Here is a 27,343-nt window from a genome sequence, read left to right as displayed (position 1 = left end):
AAATAACGTCACTTGTGTAGGAGCGGATGATAGATATCTATGCTTTTCATAGCATTATGGAACAGTGTTTTCCATGAATTACCTCTCTGTAATTACCTAATCTGTTCCATCCCAGTTTCATAATAAATTGAAAATATATTTACACTTCTTCCAATAGCATCTATAAAATTGTGATTTTTACCACTGAGTTGGCAAAGCACCTGCAAATCGAACAAAAAACAAACTTATAATATGGGTTAATGCGCTTATCAAATCATAAAAGGCTATGATTTAATTGTGCTGCATGTTTCAAAGTGAACTGCTGCACTGTGTTTGTGTAAGCAGATCACAACCCTGAATTTTCACTATCTCAGGGAGGCCAGTTCACAGTGACATCTCTGCATTTGGGAAAGTAACATGCACCAGTTATGCTTTTTCATATTCACATTATTTCCAACATTTTTGTGGACAGATGATTAGCTGTTTGTAGATGAGATAATGCTTGTAAATCTGTTGCCATGGAAACCTAGTTGGTGGAAACTGTAGCCCAAAACTTGAGGGTTTAACTCCCACAAGTTAAAGCACTGTAATATTACTACTGCAGTGTAAAGTAAAATAATATTTTTTTTTCATTTACATTTATTTTACAGTTCTGTTGTATTACAAATTGTAATACAAATTGCCAAGGTCTATAGTCTCACATAATTCTTTGTGTCAGAAATATAAAATTGAGCAACACTGAATATATATTTTGTTTTTGTTTTTTAGTCTGGTAATTATTTGTGGTAATTATCAAATGTCCTTTTAGGTCATATTAAGGCTATTTTTGCACACCCTCCCTCTGTCAGAACGCCATAGTTGTGACACAGAGAGAATATGAGAGTGCTAAGACTGATATTTTAATACATCTCTGATTTAAACCTCATTTGTAAAAATGCTGATGAAGTTTTAAGTATAAAAACAGTTTAAAAAAAAACTGATTCAGTGTTTAATTTGTGTCATCACTTAAAAAGGTTCAAGGCATCTCTGTTACATTGTACATGCTTCAAAATGTTTTAGCAATATACACTGATCAAGCATAACATTATGACCACTGACAGGTGAAGGCAATAACACTGATTATTTTTTCATCACGACACCTGTACAGTGTACATTTTAGGACATCCTCAGACCTCAGTCATACGACTTTCTCTTGGCTTTAATCCCATAATAATGCCATCCTTGAGTAGTCTTTTTCTTTGTTCCCCTTTTTTATATTTAACTGTAGCTATTCTTAAATTGGAGTGTGTGTGTGTGTGTGCGTGTGCGTGTGCGTGTGCGTGCGCGTGTGCGTGCGCGTGCGCGTGCGCGTGCGCGTGCGTGTGTGTGTGTGTGTGTGTGTTAATTATGTAGAATCTAACTATTGATGTTATTCATTTTATGTAGGCTATTTATGTAATCCCTTGGCAATGTTCTTTGTTATTGTTAATCGAGAATTGAAAAACAAATAAAAAAGCAGAGAGAGAGAGAGGCCAAAGGTAAGCTGTAGGCTACCTGATATTTTGTTCTTACAGCTTTGATTAAATATTACACTGGTTAGGTTTTATACAGAAGAGAATATGACGACTTTCACATTGGTCTGCAGAAAAACAGCAACGGGCTGAATGAAAATGTAATCAACTCTCTGACTCTCTGACAGCAGAAATAAAGCTGTTTCCCTGGTAACCTCTGTACACAAAACAGCTGTGCTCATAACAACGCAGTCTAATAGCTCATATTTTTTAATTCCCTTATGAAAAATATCCATGGTTTTACTACAAATAAAACTCACTATTGTTGTTAACCATGGTAACACAATAGTTTTACTACATATACCACAAACTTTAGTGTTATACAAATAGTATCAATCCACCAAAAACTGTTACTGTACCACACTTTTACTATAATAAAATTTCATGCTATGATCGTTAATTTTCACGATAGTTTGTAACACAAGTTGCAATGTGTTTTTTAACTAACATTTTAAACGTGCAAATAAAACTAGCGAATAACACAAATTTACAAAATAATCTCAGAGGGACATGTTTTATACAACTTAAGGTAACATTTAACAGTTAGAAAACTGTGTGCATGTGATGTCACTTTGAGGTGGGGAAATTTGCTTCCTTCTGAGTCGGTTTCATCCGATGCCTTTATGTCTGAAGCTGTGTAGTCACATGCCTAACTGTACGAAACCCAACACCTGACGTTGATTTTCCTGAGACCTTTTGTCCATTGATTGAAGCCTTTTAGTCTGAGGCATGACACCTTTTTGTTGTATGACTGGGGTCTGAGGATGTCCTAAAATGTACACCGTACACCTATTAGTGGGTGGGATATATTAGGCAGCAAGTGAACATTTTTGTCCTTAAAGTTGATGTTAGAAGCAGGAAAAATGGGCAAGCGTAAGGATTTGAGTGAGTTTGAAAAGGGCCAAATTGTGATTCCTAGACGGCTGGGTCAGAGCATCTCCAAAACTGCAGCTCTCATGGGTATTCTTGGTCTGCAGTGATCAGTATCTACCAAAAGTGGTGCAAGGAAAGAACAGTGGTGAACCGGCGACAAAGAAATGGACGACCAAGGCTCATTGATGCACGTGGGGAGCAAAGGCTGGCCGGTGTGATCCGATCCAACAGACGAGTTACTGTAGCTCAAATTGCTCAAGAAGTTGCTGGTTCTGATAGAAAGGTGTCAGAATACACAGTGCATCGCAGTTTGTTGCGTATTGGGCTGCAAAGCCGCAGGCCAGTCAGGGTGCCCATGCTGACCCCTGTCCACCGCCGAAAGCATCACTTGTGGGCACGTGAGCATTAGAACTGGACCACAGAGCCATGAAAGAAGGTGGCCTGGTCTGATAAATCACATTTTCTTTTACATCACATGGAGATACCACAGCACACCTTCAGGGGTCTAGTGGAAGTCCATGCCTCAACAGGTCAGGGCTGTTTTGGCAACAAAAGGGGGACCAACACAATATTAGAAAGGTGGTCATAATGTTATGCCTGATCAGAGTAAATATATGGTAAATATTCATTTTTATTACCATGTATTATTATATTGTTGCACATAAATGAAAATAATTTAATATAATTCCTAATTGAATATAAGCATAGTAAACTGTTTTGTAAATCTACTACTTAGTAAATTGTGTTCTCTCTGTGTGCAGTTTTTGGGACTGGGAGAAAGGAGAGAGGTTGGATTATTTCTACAATGGGAACCCACGGTACACACGCATCACATCCATGGAGTACCTTAATGGGCATGACTGCTCTCTCCTTCTCACTGCTACTGGTCAGTTCACCTATTAATCATGTTGACGCAGGCTTTGAATGGGTCTCATCTTTGTTAGTTTCTGTGCTGAATTTCACCCTGCCACTTTTTTGCAGATGACGGAGCATTGCGGATTTGGAAGAACTTTGCTGACCAGAGAAATCCAGAGATGGTCACAGCATGGCAGGGGCTGTCCGACATGCTGCCCACCACACGAGGTTTGCTTTCACATTCACATACACTGAGTGGATACCACTCTTCTCCTTTCATCTGAGTTTCTTTTCCCCATCTACCTCCTGCTTGGCCAGTGTTTGGAAAAAGCTGTCGGAATTTTCAGTCTTCCTGCATGATGCAGGACTGTATAGATGCCCATGGGTACTGTAAGCAAGCCTTGCAGTACTCTGGTATGAAAGCAGAATGTTAGTCATTGTATTAGTTTCTTCAGTTTGCTGTTGTGTAAGCCAAATTGGCAGTTGCCTCTATTTCATAATTGTTTGTGTTGAACAACATTTGTATGAATGTATTTATTCTCCTAACCAAAATTAGCTATTTTTGGGATAAACACATAATTTACATTACACTTTACATTACATTTTAAGCTACAAAGGTGGCTAAGCTTACTTTTGATCAAAATGTTTTTTTTTTTAATTATATATAATAGTATTGCTTTTCTACCATTTATATTAGCTCTAACTTCTTATTCTTTACTGTATGAACACAGACTGAAATCTTATGAAAACTTTTGAAAAATTCAGACCACTGCCAAATGATTGTTGTTTTGTCTGTTAATGATGTTAAGCCTCCTCATATCAGCTTACAAAACTGACAGGACTAAACAAAATAATATGCCCAGTGCCTTCTCATTATTACCGGTGGATAATATCAAAATAAGCCTCATAGACGGTGGAGCTCACCTGCTTTATCTGTTGTATCTAGATGCATTTGTCTCAAACTGGTTATTTTCGGTGGTGTTTAGAGAAATTACAGTGCACATTGAAATCAGCGGAAGGACACGTCAGAGTCAACATGAGTCTGACTGGGAATGACATTAGTTGTCAGCAGTGGGGCTTGTCACAACCTGTCAGTTAAAAGCAGTTAGACACAGATTTATTTTATTTGCTCTTTGTGCATTTATAAGTGTTTGTGTGTGTATGTGCAGTCAGCTTCAACTTTAAGACACATTTTTTAGGAATAGTTCACCTCATCTACCCCTCATACTTTTTGAAACATTATTTTTGTGTTTTATTATTTCTGAAGAATTCAAAAGTCACAACATTAAGACTGCTGTTTTGCATAAAACAAAACTACATATTAACTCTGACTGTGAAAAAGTACAAAAACAATAGTTCATTTAACTCCATATAATAGATTTTTGTGAGAAAAGGAATTTAGTACTGTCACTATAACGAATGAAGTTTGGCTGTGTTTGAAATGGCATAATAATGTTCATGCTATTTCTACTGTATGTTGTCTCCATATTATGTATACTGTACAATGTGCACATTTAATTTTAATTTATCCCATTCTATATTTAAGTCATTATGTTATTGGACTACAAAAAGACATTTACACAAAAATGGATTAAAATTGCACACATTAAACTTTTACATTCTGTACTGTTTCACATACCATTTCAGGTATATGCTGCCCAGTAAACAGTTTTTATAGCAAACACAGCATTGGCGGAATGCAAGATTATCATTGAAAGATTTAAATTTTGGTCTGTTCCTCACATACATAGGGCTTAAAGTTTTCCGGCACCGTGCCGGATCTCCGGCGTGCGGCATTTGGCTGTGGAAAAAAATATAGTCCTACATTTGTCTTGACTTGCTATCACGCTTCATTTCATTCATACAGTTTGCACTCATTAATTTATAATATCGTACAATGCTTTTAACATTTCAGTAGACATCAAATAATAGAAAGTGTTTATGATGATGTAGTGTTTTAGATGATAGCAGCCTACTTTTGACAAAGCTGATTTCTGAGAGACGCAAGAGAAACGCGGCTATTTGATTTACGAACGCGCTGCTCATTTCATAGTTTTCACCCATTTGTTTGTTGTTTCATATCGTCTATCATCTCACAAGGTTTAAAACATTTAAATACATATCAAATAGTAGAAAATGTTTATGATGCAGTATTTTAGCATTTTTGCACTGATATGTAGTTAGTTTTTTTGGGCCAAAAAACCCTGCACATGTGACTGGTTTGGTGATAGCCAGATAAACTTTTACCTCAATTCTAAAATGAAAATGTTTGCTTATAAGTATGCTTGAGAAGAAGATCAGCAGCTTTAATAGAAATCATAAACATTCTCGTGTCATCCAATCTGGCTGCTGTATCCCTTATCCTTAGAGCTGTTTCTCATTCCTGTTTTCCCTGCATATAGTAGCTGCTTAGACACTCTTTTGCTTCCTTTTATTTTCTTTATTAATAAACAACTATCACTGTAATTCCACTACAAAATCTGTGTTTACTTTTCCTCTGTAATGTCTGTAAATACATTAGTTAGAATCCTCTGTCATTGGAAAGGAGAAATAGTAATATTGGTGTTAGTTCACTCAAAAATCTCTTACTAACCCTTGTGTAGTACCAAACCCCTATTAACTACCATTACTATCTTCCGTGGACCATGACAGTACATTGTCATTCTCTCGGTTTACATTTCTGCAACTCTGTGCCAGGAAGCTGCACACTCTCGAAACTTTGTATTGTGTGGATTTGCAGTGTGAATGTTTAGAATTAGATGTTATATAGCAAATCCCTCAAATTCTTCAAGGAAAACCATGAAAAGTATAGTGTTTGATGAAGCATTATAGAATGAAACTACAAGATTTGTGTTGTTATGCTCTTCAGCTGCAGCGCATTGCGAGTTTGAAGGTGCAAATAAGAGAGAAACTATTCTGATTGGCTGTGTTTTGTGATTGATTTTGTGGTACTCTCCATTTTCACATTTAGTGTGGATAGACTAATTGCTTGTTGCTGGATTTCTGTCTTATTAGGACACTGTAAAGGGCCATTCACACCAAGGATTATAACTGTGCTTATAATAAACAGAAAAACATCATCTGTTGATGCGGACACTTATGTAGTTATCGTTCTTTATAATTATTATTCTTGGTGTGAACAGGTCTTGAGTCATTATACATCTCTCTCTTTCGGAGCTATCAGATCTCATTTGCATATTTTCAAATGTGTGCATAAAGACTAGTTTTAATGTCAGGAATGCTGAAGGCAATTAGCTCTTACTTGTCACATGATTGACTGCCACATGACAGTTTGAATATAAGGGAGTGCAATTCCAAAGATTAAAGTTTTCAGTGAAAATGGCCAAAATTTTGCCCTGTCCATAACAAGAAGCTGTTCTTTACTGTACTTTAGTACAGGGGTCCTCAAAGTGGGGTTTGTTCCCCATAGCCAGGGGATCCTCAAAATAAATTTAGGGACCTATGACTTCCACAATGGCAAAAAACACAGACGGAGTTGTGGAGTCATAAAAATGTAATTTACTGTATAATGCAGAATGTCACAGAATATGACAAATGTTGGATGAATAATTCAAAAGTAGGACTGTGTACTTACATCTGTGAATATTTAAAGGATTACTCCACTTTTAAATAAACGTTTCCTGATAATTTACTCACCCCCATGTCATCCAAGATGTTCATATTCATATTCTCCTTATAGTGGACTTCAATGGCCTCCAAATTACAGAATCAGTGCAGCTTCAAAGGGCTTTAAATGATACCAGACGAGGAATAAGGGTCTTATCTAGCAAAACGATCGGTCATTTTCAAAAAAAAATACAACTGTAAATGCTTTATAAACACATAAACGGCTTGAACGTACTTCCACTTTCCGTATTCCTCAAAAGAAATTTAGGTTTAGACAAACATGAGTGGTGAATAAATGATCATTTTTATTTTTGGGTAAACTGATCCTTTATTATAGAGGTCTCCAAACTCAGTCCTGGAGGGCCGCTGTTCTGCAGAGTTTAGCTCCTACACACCTGCTTGAAAGTTTCTTGTATGCCTAGTGAGACCTTGATTAGCTGGTTCAGGTGTGTTTAATTAGGGTTGAACTTGGAGCTAAACTTTGCAGGACAGTGGCCCTCCAGGACCTAGTCTAGAGACCTCTGCTTTATTATGATACTGTTTTCACAAAGATCTGTTGTTGTAGGCCAGTAGTTTTATAGCATATATTCTTGCACTCTTTGACCTCCAATTTTTCTATTGTAAAAAATACAACACATATTCTCAGCCTGTGGATGTTTATTTCCCAAATGAAATGAGCATAACCAAATAATAATAATAATAAAATAACTATAGTACATTAGTATGCCATAATAATCTCAGTCACGTACATAACGCAAAGGAGATGCTTGAGCCGCTGACTTTCCTGAAGAACTCCTGCACATCTGCGCTTCTTTAAGATGTATGAGCAAAGTTTTGACTCTGGGAGTAGATATCAGCCTTGCTATTCGGCTCCCAGTGAGAAAACCTGACTTACTTGGCAGATGTCATGCTGGGAAACCACAGCCTTGTCCTCTCTCCTTTTCCTGCAGTGTGTGTGTAGATAAGGTATGAGGTGAATAAAATTCAGGTGGAATATGACTGGGTCTCATCTCTCTCTCTCTCTCTCTCTCTCTCTCTCTCTCTCTTTGTATGTGTTTGTGCATTCTCCATTAGAAATGTGTATGTAAAAGCCTGTTTCCATGTATAAGTTTATGTGTGTGTGTGATAAGGCTCAGTCCCACATGCCACCTTAAACCCTTGAATACCACCTCTAAATCCTCACTTTGGTGACGTGACTGTTGGTAGACTAAGTGAGCATCAAGAATGAATGATGGTCGCAAAGGAGGCATTCTCAAGCACTGAAGCCTAAATTGAAAGACAGGACCATACTGTTGTGAGGATTTTACTAACATATGTGCACAAAGGCAACTCTAAGACCACAAGTTCTCATGAAGTGCACCATTTGGGACAGTGCCACAGATCACATCCTGGTGTGTGTTTGCTAACACTGTTGTGTCCTCTGGCTGATATACTGACCATCCCTCCTGATCTCCTTCCTATGTTCTTCCCCTCTCTTCCGCTTCTCTTCTCACAGGTTTGGCCCGACGGGTCTCAATCTATCTTGACAGAAGTAAGCAGGGAGGTGAGTGCTTCTCTCTCTTATTTTCCTTCACCTCTGTTTGGTGTTTGCATGTATGAGACTAAGCCACTAATGTTTTCCCATTCCCAGTTACAGCCTAACATTTTCTTTACATCCATCCGATTGGCTCTTTTTATTATTTCTGCAATTCTGGCTGGTGGAAGTCAAATCTGTCCAGTATTGAATTTGAGAATTTGTTGGTGATCCATTCAGATTCGATTGTGAGAGATTTGTGTGTGTGTGTGTGTGTGTGTGTGTGTGTGTGTGTGTGTGTGTGTGTGTGTGTGCGTGTGCGTGTGCGTGTGCGTGTGTATATATATATTTTTGTTTGTTTGTTTTTTCAGAGCTCATTTAGTAGAGAAACTAATTTGGAACTAATAGTGTGGTGCTCTTAGCTAAAATTAATAAACACACAAGGGATGTGGAATCTGTAGGAATTTACGATTGATGGAACGTGTTGAAATGTGGATTTTGTGTCGGCTTTCTCATTGCTCTTTTTTATTATTACACATATGAACAAAGGTATTACAAATATTATGTAACCTTATGCCTTCAGTAATATTCACTGAGCAATTTCACCATCAGCATGTGTGTGCATGTGTGTATTGTGCTACTAGATGCGAATATTCCATGCATATTCCTGTTAAGAACGTTAAAGTGTATTATATGTGTGTGCACTATGCGCAAATGTCTTTTTGTGTATCATATCAGTTAAGCTGTTTGAAAGTTCATATTACTTAATGCAAGTTCATTCAGCTAATCATAACCCTGGAATTTTTTCTCTTCACCAAGATTGGATTTTTGATAGACAGCAGAAGTTTTAAAAGTAGGGCAGCAGTGCTTCAGTTTCAGCATCACAGCTTGTACTGATCCATATGACTTTTGGCTGTGTGTTTAGGACTCTCATAAGGGTGTTCTTTGCTCTCATGATTGAACAGCATGAGAGAATGACTGACAGACAGGCAGTCAGAAATGAACCAGGGCTCCAGAACAGCCAGGACAAAATTCCCCTCTCACCTTTCAGAAGGTGCTGTCAGCATGAAAGCTGAAGCTTTGCAGTCATTTGGAAGTTGTTTTTTGTCAGTTTAATCTAGAGGCATAAATGGGCAATAAACTGAAGTTGGAAATGCTGTGACCTGACCAGTACTGTCAAATTTTAAGGCAGAACACAAGCTGAACCTAAAATCTCTCCTTCTTAGTCTATATCCTAATCAAGTGAGTAGACCAAGACACATGGATTCTTAACTCTGACTAAAATCTAAGAGAGTGTGTGTGTGCACACAATGAGTTTTCATAAAAATAAACCACTCAAGCCCATAGTTATTCACCTTATCTAGCAAGCAACATGAAGGTAAACTATTTCCTGTGTGGGCACTTCAGATTATTTTGCCGCTATAGGTAAATAATGGGAAGAATAACAAAATGCGGTAAATGGTAAAATAAATTGTGCTACAAACCAGTGTGTTTATGATTACAATAATAAGTTAAAATAATGTGATAAGTAATAGTTTGCAATATCAGGCAGCATAGTGGACCGTTTTTGTACAGCTAAAATAAATGAAAGTGGATGAGACCAGAAGCCGCTACACAATCAAGTTACTGTGCCCATGCCCAATCTTACTTTAAGAATAAGGTAAATAGACGTGTGGACACATATACAAAAACCTGGGGCCATGTTTTGAATAGATTTCATCTTTAAAGTGTGTAAGCACAAAATTTTTCAGATTTCTAAAACCGTATGTGTACACCAGAACCTGTGCACAATTTTAGCAATCCCAATCAGCCGAAGATTGTGCATGCATTCACCCCCTCCCTGTCTCCACCCCAAAATAAACATATATAAAGCTTACATCATATAGTTTTACTATGCATATCAACATCTGCATATCATTTCATGCATATTTCCATGAATATTTTCATTCATATTTCCATTTTGTTTAACACTAGAACCGCCAGGGGTCGCTGTATACCTAAAACCGCCATGCGGGTAAATTTTACACCTGATTTTTTATGGCTAAAGAACATATTATTTCACTGTATTATGTCACTGTCTTCACAAAGAAGTGTCTAGAGTCATGAAATGATTATGTCTTGTCATCACCTATGTTTTTGTCCTGTTGTTTTATGTTGTAACAGTTCTGTCACATTAGTCCCAGTAGATTACCTTATGATATAGCTAACCCAATCAGTAGGGGGCGATCTGGAGTCTGAGTTGGCTGACTGCCTAAAAGGGCTAGAGAAGAAGTATTGGGCAGGAAGTAGTGTGCTAAGCATTGGCGGTGCGTTCCAAACGGGATATATCGCCCTCCGAAGGGCACTTCGGAGTGAAAATAATCATGGCCGCCATGTTGAAGCGTCGTTCCAAACCGAAGTGCTCAAAACTGGCCACTTCAAAGGGCCCTTCGGAATGAAGGATTTCAAAGGGTACAACTGATGGACACTACGGGCCCCCATGATCCTTTGCACAGGGAAGTTGTTTGACGTCACAGAATGGTTACAGGAGGCTCGGAGTTAGATTTTGACTATAAATATATTTTTCTATATTACTGTAATATTAAGACTTAGATTTGGTACATTATTATGGTCAAAACGACATTGTACTTAAACAAAAATACTTTACAGCTCCCTTTTTCAGTCCATTCAAATGTTTAAAATACATACAATATAGGCTACATGGGGCGATAAACCTAAAATAAATAAATAAATAAACTAACATTAAACAAAGGGCGCAGCTTGCACAATCTACTCCTCTTTAATTGTCTCGTTATGATGACGCAGAAGTGCGTTCCAAAAGAAGAGTTTTGTTGACCCCTACACCCTTCATCCCTTCGAAGCTCTCACTCCGAAAGGGTAAACCCTCTGAAGGGATTGAGGCATAGCGATGAGCCCTTCCGAATGGAACGCAGGGTGGATGTCTTCTCACCTTTGTTTGCTGTCCTTTGTTGGTGCCCTGATTTGAGGAACAACTTGTTCCTATTCTCAAATGTAAGTAAGCATCTGTCTATGTAAGTATGTATGTATGTATGTAGGGTCTGTAAATATGATTTTGTTGGGGCTTAGCATTAGACACATGTTTGTTTATTGTTTGTTTATATGCAGAGGGTTTCTTGTGTGCAAGGATCAGCTCAATTTCAAAAAGGACCTAGACCAAAGGGACTAAGTGTCTTTGTTCATCTATAAACCATCTTTTAACCATCTCATTGACTGTGGTCAACGACTGATGAATTTTCTGATATGGATTTATTTCACTTCACTTAAGGACTTTTGTCTCACACATTCACCTTTGAAGACTTATCTGTGGCTGGATACTACTCATTGCTGTACCTATGAACTGATGGACTTTCCAACTGATGGTGTTTCTTAGACTGTGGTGCTGGAATAGACTTGTTGATGCTGATGTATTGCTCGCAATATGCATTGAATACACATGGGTCGTAGAAAAGGTAGCAGTCTGTGTGGTCCCTCAGTTTATTTATGTAGCATCAAAAAGTTAGGTTTTACAATGTTCTAGGCATTTTTATGCAGGCTACACTAATCACTTTTCTTAACGGTCAAGCTAAACAAGTCTGCACTGACAACAAGAATTAGAAGGAAGTAAATACATATTTGGGTTATGTAATATTATAATTAATCATATATTAAGATAACCCATTATCTAATTTATTAAAATAGCCTATAGACAGTAATGAACAATAATAATTCACCACACTGCATATGATGTATGATGTGATGACAAATTCAAGCGCGCAGCTTCACCTTAATTATTTACATACAAAGTTTATTGATGCTCACCCTCTGTAACTATTGTAGCAATCCTGTCCTGAAGAACATACTCAGTCTAATTTTTCTCAGAGGCTCTGGATCGCTGTCAGATGAGTCGTCAGATGCTGAGCCAACCCAGGGCGCGTCACTGATCTCACCACTGACTCTCCACTGACTGATCTGACTCTCCTTCATTCATGGCAGTTAGGGCTTTGACCTAACATAAATCGCTGGCTTTTACTCATTGTGACTTTATTTATGAAACCGATGACTGCTAATTCAATGAGTGAAAGGCATTGCCTAGCAATGTACAATAAGGGGAACGCGAAAATGACAGCAGGAAAATACAGGCATTATATAGCGGGTAAATTTGACCCGCGTGGCGCTTATAGGTATAAATGCCCTGTTTTTTTATTTAGTTTTATCTAAACATTTTTTAACACCAAGGGATTATAAATTACACAATTTTAGTATTTTAGTGTTAGTTATGTAGCGAATTAACTCAAAGGGGAAATATTAATAATTATTCATAACTCATTATGATTATTATGATTAATTATGAATATGTAAATCCATTAATCGGATTAACTGGATGTAGCTACATTAAGATTAATATTACAATCAACTAACCTGTTTGTCCAGTGAACACTCTGTGTTGATTGTTTATTCATTCTAAGAAGTGTTGATTTCCAGGTTATGGAAAAATAACATTCTTATTGTACCGTACTACTCAGATCAGGCAGTCGGGATCTAAATCACTTAAGAGGCAATTTATTAGCAGACGGAGTCAGAACCAAACATGTATTGTGCACAATCTTTATTAACTAACTCACAAACACATAACTAAACTAACAAACACACAACATACAACAAAGGTCACACACATACGTAGGTAAGAATGAGTAATGATAGAGTTGAACCGGAAGAAGTACTGTTACTAGAGCTATAGGAAAAAGTCAAAGGCAATCTGGAAAGGAATCATCAGTTTCTTCAGCAATGGCAAAGGTAAGTCTTACAAATTAATACTAAATCGCTGTTTAGTGTTAAAATGTACGATACTTGCAAGATGCCTTTAGGCTGAAGAGCGTTGGATCTGCAGATTGAGGATAAATCTTGAGGTTTTCGTCTGAAGTTGTTGCCAGTCTTTTCTATGTTGGGTGATGAGCACATGGCTGGGTGTTGTAGGCCGGGGCCTACCGGCCTTGCGGGCCTGGCCTAGGCCGGCCGCAAGGAGATCAGTTCGGTCATCCAGAAGCAAGGAAAAGAGAGGGAGTGGCATTTTTCGCTGGCTTTTAACCTCTGGTCAAAGTCATACCTCTCAGTTGTTGAACGGACCAATGAAGATGTTGTAATTCCGGATGGCAACACCCATTTTATTTCCTGGGATTGTTCCTGTTCATTTATAGAACAGTCTGTATATACACTAATGCAAGAGATTCTGTGTTGTGTGTGGATAATGCAGGAAAAATGCACATTTTTGTGTGTCTCTTCTCTGCTCTCCATGCGGCATTTATTGGTGCAATAAAACTGGTAACTGAGAACTTCTCGGGGGATGGGGACAGTCGGATCCCACAGTGAGCTTAAAACTAATGGGGAACTAACAAATAATTGTGTCTGATTTGTTTCAGTCATTACAGTAACATGACACTAGGAAAATATGGGACAGGCGGACTGTAAATGCTGTGTGTGCCGTCACAATGTATTGCTAAAAATCATTCAGTTGTCTTGTTTAAAATATAAATATTCAAATTAGGGATGTGGCCGAAGCTGGATAATGGCTTCAAAACGGATAACGCATTCTACAGAATAATTAACAAATATTCGGCAGGCAGTCAATCTTTGTTTTTGCTGTATATAATATATGAGCCAGCGGATAGGACAATATTACATAAAAACCTCTAAAAACCTTGTACGATAGGATACACGAATGAATGGAGATGGCAAGCGTTTAATGTATTCTTTAGCATTTGCACAGATTTGCATTTGTATGCATAGTAAAAGTTGTTTTAGCAATTTTCAACCACTGGATTTTTTATTTTTTTATTTTCAACTTCCATGTTCTCTAATCAGCTATTTTATATAGAGTCCGACGACTCTTATTTGAGGTTGTGGATGATTGTCCTGACATAACTCGTACACAAACTCACAAAGTTCCTCTGAATTTTTTTTTTTTATTATTTCACATGAGGAGGTATTGTTTTTATTAGAAGATGCATAAATATTAATTCATCAGGAGGTCCTGGACCCAGGACTTGAACTCCACCAGCCCAAACCACAACCCCACTACATCTCGAAACACTGCCTACAATGCTGTTGGCTCCTACAATTAGAAGATATTTAAAGGGCACCTATTATGCCCCTTTTTACAGGATGTAAAATAAGTCTCTGATGTCCCCAGAGTGTGTATGTGAGGTTTTAGCTCAAAATACCCCACAGATAATTTTTATAGCATGTTAAAATAGCCAGTTTTGGGGGGTGAGCAAAAACACCATTTTTGTGTGGGTCCCTTTAAATGCAAATGAGCTGCTGATCTCAAGAAGAGGGCGGAGCTTCAAGAGCTCATGCATCAAATAAACAGGACAATCTCAAGCACTGCAAATTTCAGAAACTGTCAGTAATGGTGTTCAGTTCAAACTGGAGTCAGACAATGATGCCTACAGAGCCAGAGAATATATGCTGCATGGAGATGAAAGTTGAGATTGAGATGGACAACAGGTACAGTTTAGTTTAATTACGGTTATAACTTGTCATCTTGCTTTTATCCACTATCAGTTCTGTCAGGACCAATATCGTCAAATATGACTGATAATGCATAGAGTTTGTATTGGCGGTATGGTTCTGTTCTAGGGCTGTGCTCAGAATATCGATACAACGATACATCGTCATGAACTCCTGACAATGCACGTATCGATACAGCAGCTGCCGTATTGAGTCTGTCTTGCTTGTAAATCTAGCCAATAACGTGACGTCACGTGACGCTCTCGAACGGAAATCATCGATCAAAGCATGCTAACGTTTTAGGACAGGTCGATGGTGTATAAATCATGGCCGAACATTAGCGTTTGTCAATCAATCCAAACCCTTCCATTCAGAAACAGAGAAATTTGAAGGCCGATCTCTCAGGTTGAGGCGCGAGCTGGCTTGACTGACGTTTTCGTGAGGATATAGTTTATGGATTGTTTTGATTTCGGTAATTATATCTAGAATGTTAAAAGCAGTGATGACATCTATAATAGAGATATCTGAAAGCGAAACTAAAGTGATATTGGCCTCGTCTAGTGGGGAGGACGCACGGTTCATGTTAATGCATTATCTGATGTTTAATAAATGAACCTTATTGTTAAGTATGTCTTGTAAACTCATGTAGCCCATATTTTGTAGACCACGCTAATAAAAACGTATGTTGTTCTAGAACAAAACAGGCAGTATAACTTAGACATTATTATAATATTATAGCCGATTAACTAACTTAGTTTTCTTACAAGTCAACTTACTGTTGCAAGTGAAATTAGTCATTGAGCTTTGTTAATTTCTCAGTGTCACTATAATTGTCAATTCAGTTACTGAGGGAGTGACTTTAAAAGCAAGCTTTTAAAAGAAGCTTTTTTTGTGACATTTTTTATATTTAATTTAAATCTTTTTTTTTTTTGACAAAAACAAAATCGTTTTTTTTTTTCAGTTATCATGACTGTTATAACACTGGTTATTCAATAAACAAATATTACTGTTACTAAACTCTGCTCAAAAGAAATTTAAATTCTAAATTGAATCATATCGTGATACATATCGTATCGTGGCTTTAGTATCGTGATGCGTATCGTATCGTGACATTGTTGGTGATACACAGCCCTATTCTGTTCTGGGCAAGAACTCCCTGCGCATCAATGCAGCCTAGCATGGATAAGAGCAGGGAGAGCAGCAATAACCCCCTAGGGTAAACAGAATAGGACCAACATATGCAGATATCATTAAATGTCATAACTTAACATGTACACATAGTTTAAGAATTAGTCTGATTCAGGGGAATAATAAGGCCAATCCTGACTGAAGAGAGGAGGAGATGGAGGAGGATAATTTGCTCCTGAGAAATGCAGTAGCTGCTGATAATACTGAGGAGCTTATATATAGATGCCGTGATGGGTGTCGTATTCCTATAGGTAGATGCAAGTCACCTGGAAGTCAGCTGATGTGAGCTTGACTGACGTGACCTGCCAGAACTGACGCTAACGCTGGATTACAAGCCTGTTATAGTGGACCCCGTCCGAATGATGGTCAAAACTTTCCTGATGAGTTTTATGAAGTTTATTTTACATCACACAAAAGATTAAGCGTCCGTTTTCACTCCAGAAAATCGCTGTAAGAGCTGAATAAACAGTACAAGAAGTGCATGTTAAAGTCTTTTCCATAAACTCTCTCTTTCTCCCTTTGCATTATCATCAACATACACAGCAGTCGATTTACACAAAACACGTGTTACAACTAACAGTAAACAAATATATGCAGACCTTATTCTGTTTTTCGATGGGGGTGCTTAATAAACTCGTAAACTTTTTTATCTGTAAAACAGTGATGAACTGTAATAAAGTGTGTGCTCTCCCCTTCATTGCTGCTGTGACCAGTATCGCTCTGGAAAATATAAGCTGGATCACGAACAGTTGGTACTGATCCATCCTTGAGTAACAAATTTTTAGCAGAACCTGTGTTTTGTATTGTCTCTTTGCATTGACCATCACTCACAAAGCAGTCTGGAGTGAAATGATTTGTGCAGACATAAACGAATTTAGGTATATTTTGGGGTGCATTACCTTTAGGGCTGCAGCTATCGATTCTTTTTGTAATCGATTAATCTAGCACTTAATCGATCGATTAATCGGATGTTTTTTTTTTTTTTTTTTACAACCAAAACAAATAATGCATAGTGAAAATGATGTGGCTGTAAAATGATCAAGCATTTGGCTTTTATTTCTAAAAAAACAGAGGTATTGGTTCCAACTCCAACATTTGGCTCCAAAACTAAGCCTTTTTATTGCAATTTTTTACCCATTTAGTGTTTATAAGTGCCAGTGCCAACAACTATATAACAATACAGTTAAGTCAACTTTCTGTAAAACATGTTTAACCCTTTCACACGTAAGTTTCAAATATTATGTCTGACCCCCCCAACGTGAGTTTTTTAAGGCGACCATTATTTAGAACGTATTGCTTTATGGTTTCCATGGTGACGCGTCATTGCTTGTTACGTGACACACCGCAGCACTGTATGAATGATGATCTGCTTTCATTTAATTTTTCCTTTTTTATTCAAAATATTCACAAATTTGTTAACTATAGCATGAAATATCTAATATTCCGATTGCCAAATATGTGCAAGTGGATACATGTGTTTTGCTGTTTAAACACCTTTATAATGATCGCGTTAGTTGAGCGATGGGCGCCGCCATGTTAGTTTGCACCGCGCAGAGAATCGGATCTGTTGGATTTACAAACCGTGAATTTATCCACTTCTCCCGAAATACATGAAAGTAAGTGTGCCTGTGAACTGGGGAAGAATAGAGTAAGCTTTAAGTTACTTTCACAATGTATATCTGATATGAATTAAACGTGTTGTCAAGTTATAATGGAAAGGGTTGTTATTTCCGCTCCTATAGACATCATTGTGTATTTTACAAACTCTAAATATATTGTTTTGTTAGTACTCATGTGCATTTAAATGTCTGAAACCTGAAATGAACATTATTTGGTTGAAAACACTGCATATATGTGATATGAAAAGCGCTGCGTGCGTCCGTCTCTGGTTTAGCGCCAGTTAAAGCGCGCACGCACATTTGAATTTGGCAGTTGATCACGTAATGCACTGAACGTTCTTATCACATCGGTGATCTTATAACACTGTGATCGTACGCTCCTGGGGCCAGCCAAGACTGATCAAACCGGTGTGATCGTACGTGTTAAAGGGATAACATGTAAAACTATGAATACAAACTTAAATAGTAAAGGCCATTTGGCCTTTGTTTTTTCGTCTTAATACAACATTACAAAAAAAGGATTGCACCTTCTGCAAATTACCCACCTGAGAACAAAAACACATGCCGTGTGTGAGGAAGAGTGACGCCCCAGCCAGACCAGTTGCTTCATTGCAGTTTGGTACGGCAGAAATAGCCTAACGTTACATACAATCATTTTCGGCTTGCATCACTTGCATTGCGGTGCATTTTAGATGAAGCATCCGTTCGAAAAATCGCGTCACAACATCACGTCCCTGTGTACACAGTGAATGCATGCTGAAATTATTGTTGCGTGGCTACATAAAAAGTTTAAGCATATGTGATGCATTGCCGCGATTGGTCTGACTGGCGCGTGAGAGAGACGAGGGTGCATGCGTGTGTGTGTGAAGGGGTTCTTTTTTTTTTAGGCTATACTCTCTTACAATTGAACGTGTATACGTTTACTACTTAAAAACATCAAAGCTAAACATCATATCTATCTTTACTCTCCGCCATCGCGCCAACTAAATTCAAAATGTCACGCGCTATGGTGTGCTTCCTGAACACTGAACAACGGTCCGTGTGAATCAGATCCCTGCGTGTATAGTGCGCGTCATAGGAATTTAACGAGGCTTCGAGGCAGAGTTTTTGCCTCGAGGAATTTTTTGTAATCGAGTTAATCGAGTAACTCGATGAATCGTTTCAGCCCTAATTACCTTCAAAAATAAAACTAATCCACTGCATCCTCAGTGGCTCAGATGTTGGTAGAAAATGAAGACTCCTACACTGTAAAAAAAAAAATCCCAGTAAAATTTACTGTAAAAAATACAGTAGCAACGTAAAAAAAAAAAAAAATCTGTTAAATTTACAGTAAAATAACATTTTTCATTAACTGATATAATGATAATTTACCAACCTAATGAAGTACTAATATCTGTTTTGTACACAGTGTCATTCACACACACACTAAACACCATCATGGTAACATGCATGAAATTTTAAAAGTGCAATAAACATTAATTTAACAACATTAGATGTAAACCCTAATGTACATAACTGATTAAAAAAAATGAGAAAAACTAAGAAGAAACAGAGTTATTTCAACAAATATATCAAATGTGAAGTGTCACGCAGGGAATTGTGGGAATGTCAATTTACAGTTTTTCACTGTAAATTTTACAATGAATTGTTATTTTTCACTTCCAAAAACTGTTAATTTAATGGTATTTTACCGTAAAATTACATTAAATGTACCATTAGATCTATTACAGTTATTCACCGTATATAGTACCGCAGCATTTTTACAGTCTTTTACTGTTAAAATCACGGCCATTTTTACAGGCTATTATATTTAATGGAAACTGATTTTTACTGTTATCTATGTGAGGCAAAATAAGTCAGAATGAAGGATAAACTAAAATTCACAGAATTTCAACAACTTCTGCTCCTGTGTTTAAAGGATCACTGAGGGTAAACGTCATATTATGCGACTACGCATTACTTTAGAGAGACCTTATGAGCTACTAGCTACGTTCTGCTTTAAGAACAAATGGTGCAACCGAATAAAGTCCAAAGTTAGTTACAAACTAGCTAGTAGTTACTATGCCACTAGTGTGGACTTTGCGTTCCAATTTAAGAAAGAACTCACGAACGGCTGGTGCAACCCTACCCTGAACACTGTGATTGCTTACGAGACATTGTTGTCAGTAAAACTGCTTGAGCGAGGATAAAATGGCGGATAGTGTACAACTCGCTGAGGGTGGAAACTATGGTAATGCAGGACTGTCAATCGGTGGCCGTGGGCAGGGCCTGAGTGTGACGTCACACTGCTCAGAGAATCTTATGTGTTAAAAGTGTTAAAAAGCAGTGCATCAACTACAAATATATCGATTTAAATTCATAAATATATTTAACTTTGGATAATGATTTAATGTAACTCCATTATTGAGAGTGATGTATTTAATATAAATGTGTATATTAAATGGATAAAAGAATTTAAAATAATTTTGTTTGCTTCATTACTTCACTCGCACCAGTTAACGTGTGTGTATGCATTGGTCTAGTGTGTGTTTAGAAAATCCTGTACACATATTTCAATGCACATATTATATGTTTATACATTGAGCACCTGAACCCTACTGAACATATTTCGGTTAAATTGCAATGCCAGAATCAATGCCTGGTGCTCACTGATGCTTTTGTCTGAATACGAGAATATCCCAACAGGCATGTTCTAACTTATAATGAAAATGGTGTGTGGTTATGTTTGCATATACAAGCCCTTATCCTTAAAAAACAAATATGACTCACACTACATTAAATACAAGAAATGAGGATAAACAAAGTTTGCAGCTACCAAAATGAGAGCATTGAAATTGGAGTGTTGTTTTAAAACTGAACCAAAAACAAAAAAAAAATGTGTACTGTCACTGTCTATAATCTGTAGTCTATCCAAAATAGTGTGTAATGTATAATGACATTTTTTTTGCCATAAAAGAGAATCTAATAACTGAGATTCTCAAAGAGCTCAAAGGAAAATCATATCACTGGATCATAAATGAAATCAGCTCATCTCTGATGAACCACCACATCTCTAACTTGTGGGACTTATGTGTTTACAACTCAGTGAATAATTGCAGTATTATTCTTCTGCTTCTCTCCTTTGTTCACATCGTTCTTAATGTTACAAGAATGACCACCCTTGTGAAAAAAGTGCACTTTAGTATACTTTTATAAAGTGTTATAAAGGGAGGCGCCGGCAGGGCAAAGCGCTTGGGCGGAGCAGGAGAGACCTCTGGAATGGTCTCCAGGCCCACAGCGGCCTCTTGAAGGGCGTCTGTGTCTTGCGGAGAGGAGGACGCCTTCTTCCTCCTCCTCCTCCTCTTCCTCCGAGAGTGAGGCGATGGTTCACCGACTGGAGCGGTCTCTGGAGCAGACTCAATGGCTGGAATGCTCCCTATATCCTTAAGCTCCGAGGGGGCGGCCATCTTGCCCATGGGCACTGGCAAAGCAGCCATCTTGTCCATTGCATCCAGGGCGCTTGAGTCCATGGCAACCGGTGAGCTTGAGAGCGTTGCAACCGGCGAACTTGAGAGTAGGGATGTCCCGATCACGTTTTTTTGCCCTCGAGTCAGAGTCCGAGTCATTTGATTTTGAGTATCTGCCGATACCGAGTCCCGATCCGATACTTAATAGCCTACATAAAAAAGAATAAAGAAGAGCGAAAAAACAGATCCAGGAACAGTGCTTTTCAGGTTTTTCAGGTATTCAGTTTTCAAATAGAAATCAAATATAAAATATCACTGCATATTATCTTTACTGTATAAAATAAATATTAATCATTATTGAAGTTACAAAAACTATTCAGTCAAGAGCAGTGAGTGATTTCTTTGTTTTTTGTTGTTTGATTTAACATTAAATACAGGCAGCAGGAATAGTTGTTTTCCCTTTAAGACATGCACGATCCAGTACATATACTGTTCCACATGCGCTGTCTTTCTCGACTAATATACGTTCACTTAAGACATAACCGACTATGTTTGCTAGGATACTCGCTAGGACGGGCATGTTGACATAATTTTTGTATGAATGTGGCCGCCGAAGCGCAAGACCTGAAAGAGAACTTAGTATTTGCGCGCTGACTGGAATAAGCGTGTGCGCGCTTCGGATGAGCGCACACAAATCTTCTCACAGCGCGTGCGAGTTCTCTTTCGCGTCTTGTTCTTTAAGGTTTAAATCAGCAAGGCTTAAATGAGTTAGTTTAAATACAGACAGCAAAGTGTGCTGTTCAGGTCTCACCTGCGCTCGCACGCTATCAACACCCGGGTGATGACGACGTAAATGACTGAACATTAGAGCAGACGACACTCACAGTTAACAGTTTACAAAGAGTGACTGTTTTGTCCACGCTTTCTGATTATCGTTGTTGTAACGTTTTGTGCATCCATCGACTGTGTAGCAAATTAGCTCAAAATAAATATGAATAATTAATCATAACTAGTTATAATTAATTATTAATATTTTAATCAGTCAATAAAATTAACTTAATGTAATAAAATTAATATTACAATCAATTAACCTGTTGTTCAATGAACACACAGTGTTAATTGTTTATTAACTAAGAAATGTTCATTTCCAGGTTATAGGAAATAACAATCTTATTCTACTAAAAGCCTGTAGTCAGGACCGACATGAATAGGGACTCCCGTACATGAGCGCAAAACACGGACAACCTTACGTGTGACATGAACAAGACTTTATTAACTAGACTAAACACTTAAACTACTCTAACATTCACACACATACATGCATACAGTTTACCAAGAGAGAGAGAGAAAGCAGAGTACAGGAAGCAAGAAGTTACAGCATTGTTGGACATTCAGCAGATCAACAGCCTTGAGCAAACCATCAGTTTAGTTTTAACAGGCCCTTCTTTAAAAGGGGTAAGGATACTCAATGTATCCGATAATGAGACTAAGTTTGATACTTGCATGTCTCTCCAAGTTGAATTAAAACTGTCCTGATGCAATTTGTGGAGGCTCCTGTTGAATCTTTGCTGATATTTTCTTGACGAAAGAGAACCGGCTGGATTCAGAGGATCTTTGGTGAATGGAAGGTCTAGGCCGAGGCCTGGCACAAGCTTGGGGTTCCTTAGAAGCTTCTAGCTTCTTAAAGCATCATCTTGACGTCAGCATTCATCAGTAAAAGAGAAGAAGAGGAGGAAGAGCAGGAAGAGAGAGGTTTTATCTTGTGATCCATGAATATAAGGGGTGGAGACATCACACCCTCTTAAGGTGTCTGAGCCAATAAGGAGTTGCCCCCTCGGAGGGAAGTTTTACGAGTCTTTGTTCTGTAGCAAGATATTAGCATAAGACACTGGATTGGATGTTTGAGAGAAGAACCCTCTAGATTCTTATAATACTAATGTGTCACAGAGTTAGTAACATGTAACATAAATTACCAAATAGGAAATGAAAGTTGGAGTCCGTAGATACCAAGCATGCTGCCAATGTGATCTCAGTTAACTATACATTTGCAACTATGGAACATTAATACCAAAATAGTTCAAAAGAGAGAATTAATACATAGAATAAAGCCTATAAAAGGAAAGTCATGAGATGGGAAACTTGGATACATGTTTATACATTTCCCAAGTGGTTATATAGAGAATACGTAGGATTAAGAGAGTTTATTTGTCCTTCTCAGGAAGGATGAGTCACTAGTCTCTACAGCATTCTTATGGATCATAAAAGTACCATATAACTGTAACAGGACACCTAGTTGTGCCTGTGTGCTAGCTACACTTGGGATGTTGGTTGCAGTTTTAGGGGGATGAGTTCAGAGAACTTTGATAGTGAGAGTGAGTTTATGGGTAATTCATTAAATACCATGAATAATTGTGTTGCTGATTGGTCCAGACGCTACAACTGAAACATACATTATCTGAACTCTGTCTGTTTTCCACGTTGCTATTTTAAACAAACCATATTAACCAATAGATGCGTCGTCATTCGAGATGGACCGCAGTGCAAGTGCCGTCCGTAAGTGGAGAACCGTATGGTTCGATTTTTTTACCGAGAACCGTTGCACCCCTAATACATATACAGCTATGGAAACAATTAAGAGACCACTTAACATTGATTTCTGAACTAGGAGTGGTCTCTTAATTTTTTCTATAGCTGTATATCCGAGTCCTGATCGGGAGGTAATGTCCGATTCCGATCGAGTCTGAAACCACAAGATCGGGCCCGATTTCCGATCATGTGATCGGATCTGGACATCCCTACTTGAGAGCGTTGCAGCCGGCGAACTTGAGAGCGTTGCAGCCGTTGATCTTGAGAGCGTTGCAGCCGGTGAACTTGAGAGCACCTGGCTTGAGTGCGAAGCGACCGCGGGGCTTGAGTGCGAATCGACCGCCGGGCTTGACAGCGAAGCGACCGCCGGGCTTGAGAGCGAAGCGGCCGGCTGACTTGAGTGAGAAGCAGCCTGCGGAGGCTTAGGAATGCCAGCCGCTCGTGCTGAAATCAGCGGTGGATCAGTCACACTGGAACGTAGTCCTCTGCACCCTTGGACAGATCCAGAGACATGACGTGGCTCTGGGCGATCGGCGGAGACGTGACGTGACTCCGGGCGATCAGCGGAGACGTGACGTGACTCTGGGGGATCAGCGGAGACGTGACGTGACTCTGGGCGATCAGCGGAGACGTGACGTGACTCTGGGCGATCAGCGGAGACGTGACGTGACTCTGGGCGATCAGCGAAGGCGTGACGTTGCTCTGGGCGATCAGCGAAGACATGATGGGGCGTTGCCGCATCCGCCATTTTATGTGCGCAGTCTGTAGCGGCCGCCATTATGTGGTTCAGCGTGGTGTCGCGTTCCTCCGCGACCCCCACAGTAAAACTTGAACCAGCTGTGAGCAGGGCAAAGTCCAAGAACTCCACGAACGACCCTCGTGGACCATTGGTGAATACATAGTCCTTAAGTGGTTCGTTTAATCCATAAGTGAAAAAGTCAATGAGGGCACAGTCAGGTAGATCAGATAGGTGGGCAATATCCAGAAACTTCTGAATATGTGCCTCCAGGGTACAGTTACCTTGACGAAGGCTGACCAGACATATTGCTGGGTCTATGCTGAGGCTGGACACACTCGTAGAAGCTGCTGGATCGTAGTTGGCGAAGTCTTCTGTTGTGAATGGAGACTCAGGCGGGAGATCCAAGTGCAGCATTTATTTACAAATGAGAGTGGTCGTACAGGCAGGGTCAAAACAGGAACAAACAGGAACAGTGAGGAACAGGCAGAGTCGTAGTCAAGGGACAGGCAAAGATCAGGACAGGCAGCAACGGGTCAAAAACAAGAAACAGGCAGGAACGATAACAAGCAGGCAGACAGGATAGAAACGCTCAGAAATGACACAATGGTAATCAAGACTTTGCGGTGAGGTGGTGTGTGTGACAGACTTTTATAGTCCTGTAAATGAGCTGCAGCTGGCTGTGGTGATCAGTGAGGTGTGCAAGGGTGGATGTGGCCGATGCTGATTGGTGGTGAGTGTGAGCTTGTGACTGGCGAGGGGGATGATGGGAAATGGAGTCCGGAACTAGACAGGGGCAGACGGTGATCGTGACAGTATCACAGATTAAGTTCATATTAATTGCAATAAGTTTAACTTTTGAGTGATTTTTTTGAAGAACTTAAGTGGTACTTTAATACAACTTTATGATAACCTTCATAATTACGTCTAGTATGTTTAAAATATAGTTGAAGTGCACTGTTCAATGTACTGACCAGCAATTAATGTGAACTAAAATATATTTTAATATCAGTTATAAATACACTTAAGTGTGAATTAAATGTAATGTTTTCAGCCCTTAAAGGGTTACTTCAGGATTTAGCATTAAGCTTTGTATTAGTAGAATACCACTAGTATTTTTGAATTAGCATGTTTTCCCCCTTCATATCAGCCTGAGATGAGAGATTTATGCATTTTTATTCTGTAAAAAAGCCTAGGCTTTTTTGGCCAGAGGCTTAAAACTACAGCCAGTAATAGCAGGTAGTTCCGCATTTTTTCACCACGCCCATACATATGCGCGTTTGAGGTTACTCACGGACATAGATCAGGCCAGGCTGTTCGTCCTCTGGGAAAGTGAATATCGATGGTATCGCGGTGTCCTTCAGAATGGTTCTCTTCATTGCAAAGATATTTGGTTCGTAGTCCTCGTGCTTGAAATGGAGACTACATATTCTGCGTTTTTTTTTAGGTTTTCTATAACGGTGTCATCTCCAAACTTCGGGTGTTTGATGGCCCGCAGCCACTGTTTACATCGCTCCAAATCTTTAACTTAATTGGAAAATGATGGAAACTTACTTGTCCTTTCCTGATTTTGGGTGTACATCCAGATACAAAGCAATTTAGCACCATTTCGCTGTAAATGTATGAACTAACTCACGATTTATTTGTTTGAATTTTCCTGAATGCCGCCTGTAACCGATAGGCGTGGTTTGGGCGTGGCCTCGCAAGGGCAGCAAAACAAGTGCATTCTGGGAGTTGTTGTCTTTCATCCACATTAGTCAAAAATACATTTTCTGCCTTTTTTCAGTCTAGAAAGCTCCAAATTCAAAAATAATTTTACATTTCTACTACATAAATGACCAATTTTAAATAAACATTCATCTTTCCAGGGGTGAAGTACCCCTTTAAGTGCATTCTATTTGTAATTAATTTCAAATGTATCACAGATTAAGTTCATATTAAATGCAATAAGTTTAACTTTTGAGTGATTTTTTTGAACAACTTAAGTGGTACTTTAATACAACTTTATGATAACCTTCATAATTACGTCTAGTATGTTTAAAATATAGTTAAAGTGCACTGTTCAATGTACCGACAAGCAATTAATGTGAACTAAAATATATTTTAATATCAGTTATAAATACACTTAAGTGTGAATTAAATGTAATGTTTTCAGTGTTTAAGTGCATTCTATTTGTAATTAATTTCAAATATATCACAGATTAAGTTCATATTAAATGCAACAAGTTGAACTTTTGAGTGATTTTTTTTTAAACTACTAAAGTGCGACTTTAATGCAATTTTTTATGTACTTTGAAATATGGTAAAAGTGTACTTCCGAATGTACTGACAAGCAATTAATGTGAACTAAAATATACTTCAATGTAATTTACATGTGCACTGTTATATAATTTAATACATTTGTAATTGCATTATTTACATTTGTTATTACATTATTTGTAGTTACATATAATAATGAAGTTACAATTTAGTATATTTCAAAATATTACAATCAACACAAATGCAAATTGAAACCCTCTACATTTATTGACAGAACAATCTCTAAAACAAATACACAAAAACCTTTTTGTTGATGCACAAGAAAAACCCCAGAAACACTATACAAACACAAACAATTACAACACTTTAACTCTCATATAGAAAGAGTCTAGAGGACAGAGAGGCTTATATGCACTATCATTTTCTCCCTCACATACAAAGGTACCTAAAGCTTAACCTACCCATCACTTTCTGCATTTTTACATTTTCAGATAAAATCATTCGGTATGATCTATAAGATGATAAATAAGATACAAACAAAAATGTATACAAACAAAATGTAAAGAAAAGAAAAGATTCAAACCTTTGGGTAACACTTTACAATA

The 27,343-nt window shown here is 38.2% G+C and overlaps 1 protein-coding gene across 9 annotated transcripts in view; it reads left to right on the top strand.

The window, feature by feature from the left end:
* rptor (regulatory associated protein of MTOR, complex 1) overlaps positions 1 to 27,343 on the top strand; it is a 431,784-nt gene that overhangs the window by 370,691 nt on the left and 33,750 nt on the right. For 6 of the 9 annotated variants that reach the window (XR_010893517.1, XR_010893516.1, XR_010893519.1 and 3 more), the window contains 3 exons: positions 3,164 to 3,288; positions 3,384 to 3,485; positions 8,380 to 8,427. Coding sequence is in view for 5 of the 9 variants with exons in the window: in XM_067374808.1 (XP_067230909.1) it covers positions 3,164 to 3,288; positions 3,384 to 3,485; positions 8,380 to 8,427 (275 nt within the window). In the remaining 4 variants the exon portion in view is untranslated. The remainder of the gene's footprint in view (positions 1 to 3,163; positions 3,289 to 3,383; positions 3,486 to 8,379; positions 8,428 to 27,343) is intronic. The other 3 variants (XR_010893518.1, XM_067374813.1, XM_067374812.1) reach the window with 1 other exon arrangement.

Source organism: Chanodichthys erythropterus, chromosome 21, assembly GCF_024489055.1.
Source record: "Chanodichthys erythropterus isolate Z2021 chromosome 21, ASM2448905v1, whole genome shotgun sequence".
NCBI classification, from domain to species: Eukaryota; Metazoa; Chordata; class Actinopteri; order Cypriniformes; family Xenocyprididae; genus Chanodichthys; species Chanodichthys erythropterus.
Note: the sequence above shows the minus strand (reverse complement) of the source record. Positions and strands in the feature narration are given on the sequence as shown.